The 11,458-nt window shown below is 39.4% G+C and overlaps 1 protein-coding gene across 1 annotated transcript; it reads right to left on the bottom strand.

The window, feature by feature from the left end:
- Nucleotides 1–5,270: 5,270 nt before the first annotated feature.
- C5H4orf36 (chromosome 5 C4orf36 homolog) lies at nt 5,271–11,161 on the bottom strand. Its single transcript, XM_060011660.1, has 4 exons — nt 11,147–11,161; nt 10,622–10,753; nt 5,823–5,977; nt 5,271–5,404 (listed from the first exon to the last, which is right to left on the bottom strand). The coding sequence occupies exons 2-4, from the start codon at nt 10,684–10,686 to the stop codon at nt 5,271–5,273; spliced, it is 354 nt and encodes a 117-aa protein (XP_059867643.1). The 5' UTR covers nt 10,687–10,753; nt 11,147–11,161.
- Nucleotides 11,162–11,458: the final 297 nt, after the last annotated feature.

Here is an 11,458-nt window from a genome sequence, read left to right as displayed (position 1 = left end):
TACCATGTTGGGGGCCATAGAGAATGAACACAAGCACTGCAGTTTGCTACAGCACCAGAGACAGTGTACTATCACAGACAGACAACAGTGGGAGCAAGAGATTACAGGCTCCAGTTAGGAAGTGGACAAACCTCTTTTACCTGGAAATTATACACACAAACCCAGAGAAGATGTATCTCCAGAAAGGTTTGAGAGGTCCACAAAATCTCTGGCCAGGCTGATTGTTAAAGTTCTTCCCCCATATGTTGAAGTTCTTCCCCCACACAAAGTCAGTCCGTAAAGACTGGCTTTTCAAATGCCAAAATCTCACCAAAGATCGCAAAACCTACAAAGAAACAAGTAAATATGGCCCATTCAAATAAACAAAATAAATCTCCTTAAACTGATCCTAAAAAAACTGCAGATCTGGGGCTTCCCTGGTGGTGCAGTGGTTGAGAGTCCGCCTGCTGATGCAGGGGACACGGGTTCGTTCCCCGGTCCGGGAAGATCCCACATGCCACGGAGTGGCTGGGCCCATGAGCCATGGCTGCTGAGCCTGCGCGTCTGGAGCCTGTGCTCCGTGGCGGGAGGGGCCACAGCAGTGAGAGGCCCGTGTACCACAAAAAAAAAAAAAAGATGTTCAGTGAGCTAAAAAGAGAACACAGATAGACAACTAAACCAAATTAGGAAAGTGATGCATGAACAAAATGAGAATATCAACAAAGAAAAACTACACAAAAAGAAAGAAAACAAATGCTGGAGCTGAAGAATACAATAACTGAGCTGAAAAATTCACTAGAGAGGTTCAACAACAGAGTTGATCAAGCATAAGAAAGAATCACTGGATTTGAAGAAACATCATTTGAAATTACTGAGTCAGAGGAGTAAAAAGAAAAAGAATGAAGAAAAGTGAAGAGAGTCTAAGAGACTTTGTGGGGTACCAGGAAGACCAACTTGATATACATTGTGGGAGTCCCAGAAGAAGAAAGCCTACTTGAAGAAATAATGACCAAAAACTTCCCAACTTTGAGAAAGAAAATGGATATTCAACTTCAAAAAGCTCAAAAAACTCCATCTAGGCTCAACCAAAGAGATTTTCATTGAGATGCATTATAAAAAAAACTGTTAAAAGTCACAAAGAGAGTATCTTGAAAGTAGTGAAAGAAAAGCAACTCATCATGTATAAAGGAGCTCCTATTAAATTATTAGCAGATTTCTCAGCAGAAACCTTGCAGGCCAGAAGGGAATGGGATAATATATTCAAAGTGCTGAAAAGAAAAAAACTACCAGCTGGGAATTCTATATCTGGCAAAACTGACCTTCAAAAATTAAGGAGAGGGGGCTTCCCTGCTGGTGCAGCGGTTGAGAGTCCGCCTGCCAATGCAGGGGACGCGGGTTCGTGCCCCGGTCCAGGAAGATCCCACATGCTGTGGAGCGGCTGGGCCCGTGAGCCATGGCCGCTGGGCCTGCGCGTCCGGAGCCTGTGCTCCGCAACGGGAGAGGCCACAGCAGTGAGAGGCCCGCACACCGTAAAAAAAAAAAAAATTAAGGAGAGGGGTTGGGGGGCTGCTCTGGTGGCGCAGTGGTTGAAAGTCTGCCTGCCGATGCAGGGGACACAGGTTCGTGCCCCAGTCCGGGAAGATCCCACATGCCGCAGAGCAGCTGGGCCCGTGAGCCATAGCCGCTGAGCCTGTGCGTCCGGAGCCTGTGCTCCAAAATGGGAGAGACCACAACAGTGAGAGGCCCGTGTACCGCAAAAAAAAAAATTAAAAAAAATTAAGGACAGGGCTTCCCTGGTGGCGCAGTGGTTGAGAGTCCGCCTGCCGATGCAGGGAACATCGGTTCGTGCCCTGGTCCAGGAAGATACCACATGCCGTGGAGCGGCTAGGCCCATGAGCCACGGCCACTGAGCCTGCGTGTCCGGAGCCTATGCTCCGCAACGGGAGAGGCCACAACAGTGAGAGGCCCGCGTACCACAAAAAAAAAAAAAAAAAATTAAGGAGAAATTAAGACTTTCCCAGATAAACAGAACTAAGGGAGTCCATCACCACTAGACCTGCCTTACAAGAAATGCTAGAGGGAGTCCTTCAAGTTGAAACAAAATGACACTAGATAGTAACGTGAAAGCATCTGAAAGTATAAATGTCACTGGTGAAAGTAAATATATAGACAAACACAAAATACTGTGATACTGTAATGGTGGTGCTCTTTGAATGCTGGTAAAGAATTTAAAAGACAAAGCATAAAAAGTAACTATAAATCTATACTAATGGGTATACAATATAAAAATATGTAACTTGTGACATCAATAACAAAGTGGAAGGGGTCAGAGATGTAAAGGAGCAAAATTTTAGTAGGCAAATAAAATTGTTACAGTTTAAAACAAATTTTTATAACTTTAACACATTTTATGTAAAATTGTATATTTGTTCATTCGTATCTTTGTCTTGAACTGTTTGAGCCTATATTCAATGACACCATGGCTACCTCTCCATAAAAATTATCCTACTGCACAAAGTAAATACAACTATGAAGTACCTTCTATTACGAAACTTTGACCATATGGAAATTTTCAATCAACGATCAATAAATGTTTATTAAGGGGCTACATGAGTTAGGCATCAAGATAAGGCACCAGAGTACAAACATAAGTAAGAAACTGTTCCTCTTCTTATGTCATTTCAGGAGAGAGATGTACATACACATATTACATATATTTTGTGATGTAATTTTACTTAAATATGTACAGTTTAAAGCAGGCTCAGAAATATATACCTAAAAACACAATTAGAAGAATCTTAAAGCTGCAAGCAGAGATTTTTCTCCCAAGAGAATGATGGGAAACTAAAGTTTTCTCAAATCCCACCTTTTCCTAAGGAATATTAAAATGTTTAATTCTGGAAAGCTTTTTGCAAACAGATACATATTTTATCCATTTTCACAATGGCTCTGAAGAAGGATGGAAGCATGTAACTCATACCCCCAATTAATGTTTCTAACTAGGGGTGTAAGGCTCTGAGGTGAGAAGTAAGATGCTTAAGGTTCCCTGGTGGCTCCTAAGAGCAGACATAAACCAATACATATGTTTCTGAGTTACACAGTGGCTTTTTTCACACAAATTTTCCATGCTTCTTTTAAGAGAAAGACAAGCTGATTATCATAAGTGACAAGCTGATTATCATAGATTGTCGTTTATAAACAGAAAGATCAGGATATGCCACAGGTACAGTGGCCAGATTTTGAACTAAAATGTCAGGCTGGAATGAAATAATGCCACTTGCAACAACATGGATGGACCTAGAGATTATCACACTAAGTGAAGTCAGACAGAGAAAGACAATTATCATATGATGTCGCTTATATGTGGAATCTAAAAAAATGGTACAAATGAACCTATTTACAAAACAGAAATGGAGTCACAGATGTAGAAACAAACTTATGGTTACCAAGGGGAAAGGGAGGGAGAGATAAATTGGGAGTTTGGGATTGACATATATACACTACTATATATAAAATATATAACTAATAAGAACCTACTGTATAGCACAGGAAACTCTATTCAGTACTCTGTAATAAGCTACATGGGAAAGGAATCCGAAAAAAAATGGATCTATGTAGATGTATAACTGAATCACTTTGCTGTACACCTGAAACTAACACAACATTGTAAATCAACTATACTCCAATATAAAATAAAAATTAAATTTTAAAAAATCAGGTCATACAGTCTGGCAAGTACATATACATTGACAAGCATAAAACCAAATTTTTGAAAATTCAAGATTTCTGGTCTCCACAAAGGTCAACAGAGTCAGCCCAATGTCATACATCTTCGATACTAAGATTACAGCAGTACAAAGGAAATGTTGATCACACTAATAGCTAACACTAGAGTAATTCTCACTGTGTACCAGGCAGTTTTCATTTAATCATGACAATTCTACGAAGTAGTACCAGTATTACCCTTATCTTATATGATGTAAGATAACTGAAGCTCAGGATATAAGGTAACTCACCCCAGGTCACACCACTAGCAGCAGCCAAGCTGGGATCTGAAGAAGGCAGCCAGGTCTAAAGTATGTACTCTTAAATACTATGCCATAATGCCTTTCATAATGAGGCTAAAATACCAGAAGATCATAAAATGCCTACTGGATCATCTAACACTAAATTGTGCTTAAATATAACTTTCACATCCAAGTGTGCTTTACTGGATTCTAATTCTAGGAAAATTTGTTCATGCAAATCCAGTTCTTTCCAGTTAATTCCCCATTCTCCAACCACTCCGTACAAATAAGAGTTTTCCTCACAGATGCTGTCTTTGTATTTTCATATCATTTTCACACATGTATGTGTGTTCCACATGCTCCAGAGGGTATCCCAGAAAGACAATATGAAATTAGGCAAAAGGAAAAAAGACGGTTTTTTAGAAGAACAAAAATGAAGTAAGTTCTACTTGCCACTTTAAAGTATCACATGAGTTGAAAACAGACTTGAGGACACAGAGGGCGGAGGGGAGGCTAGGACATAATGAGAGAGTAGCATTGACATATATACACAGCTAGTGGGAAGCTGCTGCATAACACAGGGAGATCAGCTCAGTGCTTTGTGACCACCTAGAGGGGTGGGATAGGGAGGGTGGGAGGGAGGCTCAAGAGGGAGGGGATATGGGGATATATGTATACATATAGCTGATTCACTTTGTTGTACAGCAGAAACTAACACAACGTTGTAAAGCAATTATACTCCAATAAAGATGTTTTAAAAAAATAAAGTACCACATGAGAATAGTAAATGATGTTTCATTGAAAACTGGAAACTAGAGAGTTACTAAAATGAAACCTACAATTTTTCTTAAACAAAATTTTTCAAAGTTAATCATTTTATAAATAATTTCCCTCTCTCCTTCCTTGGTACCTCCTTGGAGTCTCAAAGATGAAAATTCAAAATATTCTTCAAAATAATGTCTCTTGGTGGGGGGACGCCTCTGACAAGAAGTTTCTTCTTTCCTTAGTGCAACTTTACAAAAATCAAAATGAATAGCACAAATGACTCGATGCCAGCTACATTTTCATTTACTTACAGTACTGTTGCTTGTGATACAAAGGTACAAATATGTGACTGGGACCCAGAAGATCTGTTCAGAGCTGTCAACTAACCCACGGGAGCTGGCTCATCCACCAGGGGGCATTCAGATGACTGCACCAAACTTCACACAGTGGTAGGTCAGAGTCCTTCATCCTCTTTGGATGCAGAAAGCACAGAGTACAGATTCAACTGTGAGATGACTGTCACTTAGGTGGGAGAGGTCTTCTCAAACCAACTGGCCTTTCCCTTAGGGAAAACTGAATTTCCTTCGCTACATTTTCCTCACATTTCAGGTTATTCAAGCGCTTCATTTCATACTCCCTTTCAAGTTGGATGGCTGAAAAATAAAATACATGATGCAATCCAACTGACATTTTTCACCAGGCATAATTTAGTCAAAACTGAATATTTAGCACACAGAAAAATTCACATTCTTGAATACTAAACAAGACAGGGCTACATAGATAGGGAGTATGGGTGTGAATGATCAGATTTAAACATTTGTCTAATAATTAAAATAACACACAGAGTTTGCAATTTATTGAAATACTTCCTACAGAAACATAGGGACACCAAGGGGGGAAAGCCCAGAGGGAGGGGGCAGGTGGTGATGGGATGAACTGGGAGATTGGGATTGATATATACACACTAATATGTATAAAATAGATAACTAATAAGAATCTGCTGTATAAAAATAATTAAGTAAATAAAATTCAAATAAAAAAATATAATAAAGTAGTTCCTTCAGAACTTACATTCTGCTGAAGGGAGCACACCATCCTTAATGGTTTTACATTTTTTGAGGTGTATAGAACTACCAAATGCAATTTCTTCCAAGAAAGGCAACTTGATGTTGGCTAGGTTTGTGTACCAGGTCTTTGTGAATAATGCAAGTTCCCACGGTTCCTGTCTAGGGGAAAAATTCATTCAATAAATATTTATAGACATCTACTGCAGGATATAGAGAAGACATTTGAATTCTCAGTTCTATTTTCCACTAGACATTTTGGTTTACAGGAGAGTATTCAGGATTTTACAGAGTTACAAACCTAGCCAGGAGAAGGAGGCTTATATTAACTAATGTAGAGATATACCGAAAATGACCATAAATTATGATGACAGACATTTTTGCTCAAAAAAGAGCCTCTTTGGAGTCAATCCAATCTTTACATGTCCTTAAAGAGGATGTAGTTAAAAACTGTAAGCTTGGGACTTCCCTGGTGGCACAGTGGTTAAGAATCCGCCTGCCAATGTAGGGGACATGGGTTCGAGCCCTCATCCGGGAAGAACCCACATGCTGCGGAGCAACTAAGCCCGAGTGCCACAACTACTGAGTCTGCGCTCTAGAGCCCGCAAGCCACAACTACTGAAGCCCATGTTCCTAGAGCCCATGTTCCACAACAAAGAGAAGCCACTGCAATGAGAAGCCCGTGCACCGCAGCAAAAAGTAGCCCCTGCTTGCCGCAACTAGTGAAAGCCTGTGCGCAGCAACGAAGACCCAACACAGCCAAAAATTAATTAATTTTTTAAAAAAAGAAAAAAGAAAACTAAGCTCCAAGTCTTTTTTGGCTGATCAAAAATATGATTACATCAGGGAAGGAACAAAGGGAATACTCACACGTTGAGCAGAGAGCTTGGCACACACTAAGGCTTTGAGTGTGTGATCTGACTTTAATCTTTACAACTACCATGGAGGTAGAAAAGGAAAACAAAGACTCAGAAGTTAACAGAGAACCAGAGCTGGGATGTAACCTAGGTGTATATAGAAGCACTAGTACCAAGAGAATCCTTAGAAAACTGGAAAAGGGAATGAAACCCCAAACTACAATATTTAAAAATAATCACAATGAAATTTTAATGGATTGTTTCATGTATCCTAATTTGGAACTTTAAAATATCAGCTATGTTTCTCATCTACAGTCAACGTGAGTTCATATGCATGAGGAAAGATGAAAGACCTGCTTTGGTACAAGTAGGGGAAGTGAGTGTATAACACACACGCCATCTGTTTTCCTCCTCTAGCTTAATTCTTACTTTATCATCTAACTTTTAAGGAGTGACTTGAAGTCTATAATTATTATAAATGCACTTGAACAAATACACAAAGATGTATTTACAAGAATGCTCATTGAAGCATTGTTTGTCCCCAAAAAAACTCCACAAAATAACCTTAATATCTATCAAGAAGAGCCTGGTTCAAGAATATACAACGGAGACAAGACAGCCTCTTCAATAAGTGGTGCTGGGAAAACTGGACAACTACATGTAAAAGAATGAAATTAGAACACTACCTAACCCCATACACAAAAATAAACTCAAAATGGATTAAAGACCTCAATGTAACACCAAACACTATAAAACTCTTAGAGGAAAATACAGGAAAAACACTCTGACATAAATCACAGCAAGATCTTTTATGACCCACCTCCTAGTAATGAAAATAAAAAGAAAAATAAGCGAATGGGACCTAATTAAACTTAAAAGCTTTTGCACAGCAAAGGAAACCATAAACAAGATGAAAAGACAACCCACAGAATGGGAGAAAATATTTGCAAATGAAGCAACAGACAAAATATTAATCTCCAAAATATACAAACAGCTCATGCAGTTCAATATCAAAAAAACAACCCAATCAAAAAATGGGTGGAAGACCTAAATAGACATTTCTCCAAAGACGACATACAGCTGGCCAAGAGTCACATGAAAAGATGCTCAACAGCACTAATTATTAGAGAAACGAAAATCAAAACTACAATGAGGTATCACCTCACACCGGTCAGAATGGGCAACATCAAAAAATCTACAAACAACAAATGCTGGAGAGGGTGTGGAGAAAAGGGAACCCTCTTGCACTGTTGGTGGGAATGTAAATTGATAAAAGCCACTGTGATAACAGTATGGAGATTCCTTAAAAAACTAAAAATAGAACTAACATATGGCCCAGCAATCCCACTACTGGGCATATATCCTGAGAAAACCGTAATTCAAAAAGACACATGTACTCCAATGTTCATTGTAGCACTATTTACAATAGCCAGGACATGGAAACAACCTAAATGTCCATTGACAGATGAATGGATAAAGAAGAGGTGGTAGGTATATATAATGGAATATTACTCAGCCATAAAAAGAAATGAAATTGAGTCATTTGTAGAGATGTGGACGGACCTAGAGTCTGCATACAGAGTGAATTAAGTCAGAAAGAGAAAAACAAATATCGTATATTAATGCATATATGTGGAATCTAGAAAAATGGTAAAGATGAACCTATTTGCAGGGCAGGTATAGAAAGGCAGACGTAGAGAACGGAATTGTGGACACAGTGGGGGAAGGGGAGGGTGGGATGAATTGGGAGATTAGGTTTGACATAAATACACTACCGTGTGTAAAATAGATAGCTAGTGGGAACCTGCTGTATAGCACAGCTTGGTGCTCTGTGATGGCCTAGCTGGGTGGGATGAGAGGGGATAGAAGAGGGAGGGGATGTGTGTATGCATATGGCTGATTCACTTCCCTGTGTGGATGAAACTAACACAGCACTGTAAAGCAATTATACTCCCCCCTCCCAAAAAAAAAACAAAGAGCAGCCTGGTTAAACAAACTGTAGTACATACATGTAATGAAAGAATGAGATTTATCCTTATATATTGATTTGGAAAGATGAGCAATAAAACAGCTAATGCTGGGAATTCCCTGGCGGTCCACTGGTTAGGACTCCACTCTCTCACTGCCGAGGGCCGGGATTCAATCCCTGGTCAGGGAACTAAGATCCCACAACCCACATGGCGTGGCCATAAAAAAAAAGAAAGGAAAAAAAAACAGCTAATGCTTACCTAGCACCTACTACATGCAAGACACTGTTTTAATCAGTATACATATATAAACACATTTAATTACCAGAGTAACCCTATGAAGTAGGCAGATGTTATTGTTATGCTCATTTTACAGATTAGGAAACAAGAACAGAGACCAACTTGCTCAAGGTCACAAGGCTTGGGTTTGAAATTTCAACCCAGAAAGTCAGACTGTAGAATCTGTGCTCTTAACCACTAGGCTACACAACATATAGGTGGGGAGGGAGCAATATAATCCCATGTGTAAAAACATGTGTGTGTATATACATATGTGTGTGTGTATCTTATGTAACAGACAGAAATTCTAAAAAATACATAAAACATTTTACCTGAGCAGGATTGGGTGGGTAGGGCAGGGATGGCAATGCGGATGTGAGAGGTAACATTTTTTTTTTTTTGAGAGGTAACATTTTTATCTTCCTTTCAAATGCTTCTATACTGTTTGAATGTTTTTTAGTGTATTTTTTTATAATCTTCTAAAAATACTTAACCAAAAAAAGCCCAAGGTGAGGAGCTACCTGAGCTAGTGAACTCCAAAGACTGCTACTACCATTCTATTCCTCTTAATTTAGCTGCTCTTATAAATAGAATATCAAATACTTTCTTGTGAGAGTGATAGAGAAGACACTGGTTTTGCAGATATTATTCGTGACATAAAATGCTATATAGCCAAAACCACAGAATCAGTGCTTTAAATCATTCTCCAGATACAGGAATATCTTCGTTATAAAAATTATGTTTACAATAATGACTACAGTGGTATTTGTCTATAGTTCAATGTCTAAATACATACTGAACTAACAAATCTAAATAGAATGCAATGATGAGTTCTCTCTGGTTTTCCCATATCTCTGGTCTTACAACCCCGTGGGGTGTCTCCATTTACTTCTTAGAACACTGTCAAAAAGTAAAATTCAATTGACTCACCACGCTAATATGTCGTACATTGTGGCAGAGAGGTTTAAAAAAACAAGTCCAAAAATTTTAAAAAAGGTAACAGAGTAGCAGAGTAGCAACACATGTTTATTATGGGTTTACTATTATGTCAGGCAACATGCAAGTACCTTACATACATTACCTCATTTGTATTCCACACCATATAGGTAGGTATTGATATGTCCATTTCACAGATGGGGAAGCCAAGGTACAGAGAAGTTAAGTAATTTGTTCAAGGCAGCATGGGGAGCCAGTGGCAGGACGAGGCTTTGAGCCCAGGTCTTCTTGATGTCCACACATCACCTGACAAAATGTACAGGATGCAAAACTGACTCTCTGTACCAGCTAATTAAGTGTTCTGTTAAGATATATCTGACACCAAGGCGTTTTTAGGTAGATTTACACTATCTAAAGAGGGATTTTAAAGTGGTTGTCTGCATTGGAAAATGTTGCTTTGGAGTAAAGAAGACTCAGACTTCTAACCCTGTCACTTCCTTACCACATGACTGTGGGACCTGGATCATACCACTTCTTCAAACCTCAGTTTCCTCATTTCACAGTGTTGTTTTGTTGTAAATACCAAGTAAGAAAATTTATAAATCCTTACAAAAGCATTTTCCTTTTAAAAATATCAGTACCCAGACACCTGAGAATGCCTCATATAGTCCGGTATCTCATGGGGAACGTAAGGGTGTCCAATACTTTTATTTTAGCAAGGACACTCCCCAGCCCAAATCAACGCTTACCAGGATAAATATACTTACACTTTATAACAATTGCACCTCAAAATGGTTTCCACTGCGTTCTTTCTTGGCAAGCCATAAGCCATGGTGAATTATTACAGTCCAATTTCCTAATTGTCTGATGTAATGACTCAGATATTCTGTTCACTTTGTCTGAAATGATTGCAATGCAACTAATTAATATTAAAATAAAATATTCACTTGAATATTTTTAATATCCAAATAATAAAAAAGATTCAGAAAAATATTTTCTGAATGTAAGAACGTCCCTAATCAACGTTCACTGAACTGAATTCCTAATGTAGAACTGTGTTCTCTTTTATTTTCCACGAACTCACTTTATCATGTCTTCCCATGTAAGGAGAAGATGCCAGGTGAACAGCATCGGCATTCAGGCCCGGTATACTGTCATTGCCTAAGTCTACCAAACTGGCTCAAATACCTCATCACCAAAAGGTGTCTGACTGTGGCAATGGTAAGCGACAAATAGCTCTGCGGACACAGGAACTTCCCGTCCTCCGCCCGAGCCCTTTAAAGGATACAAACCTTCCCAGGTTTTTCCTTTTTCAAAAACGTGAACTTAGGGGCTTCCCCGGTGGCGCAGTGGTTGAGAATCTGCCTGCCGATTCAGGGGACACGGGTTCAGTGCCCCCGTCCGGGAAGATCTCACGTGCCGCGGAGCGGCTGGGCCTGTGAGCCATGGCCGCTGAGCCTGCGCGTCCGGAGCCTGTGCTCCGCAACGGCAGAGGCCACAGCAGTGAGAGGCCCGCGTACCGCAAAATAAAATAAAATAAATAAATAAATCTGAACTTAAAACAAAAAAAAACCTCTGAACTTAAAACGTGGCCCACTTCAAGC

Source organism: Delphinus delphis, chromosome 5 (assembly GCF_949987515.2).
Source record: "Delphinus delphis chromosome 5, mDelDel1.2, whole genome shotgun sequence".
In the NCBI taxonomy this organism is placed as follows: Eukaryota; Metazoa; Chordata; class Mammalia; order Artiodactyla; family Delphinidae; genus Delphinus; species Delphinus delphis.
Note: the sequence above shows the minus strand (reverse complement) of the source record. Positions and strands in the feature narration are given on the sequence as shown.

Coding starts and splice junctions, on each gene's coding strand:
- C5H4orf36 (XM_060011660.1), bottom strand. CDS start 10,686: ATGGCTTATGGCTTGCCAAGAAAGAACGCAGTGGAAACCATTTTGAGG. Junction 5,978..10,621: donor AGGTGCAATTGTTATAAAGT/GTAAGTATATTT, acceptor TTTTTCCCCTAG/ACAGGAACCGTGGGAACTTG. Junction 5,405..5,822: donor TGTGCTCCCTTCAGCAGAAT/GTAAGTTCTGAA, acceptor TTTATTTTTCAG/CCATCCAACTTGAAAGGGAG.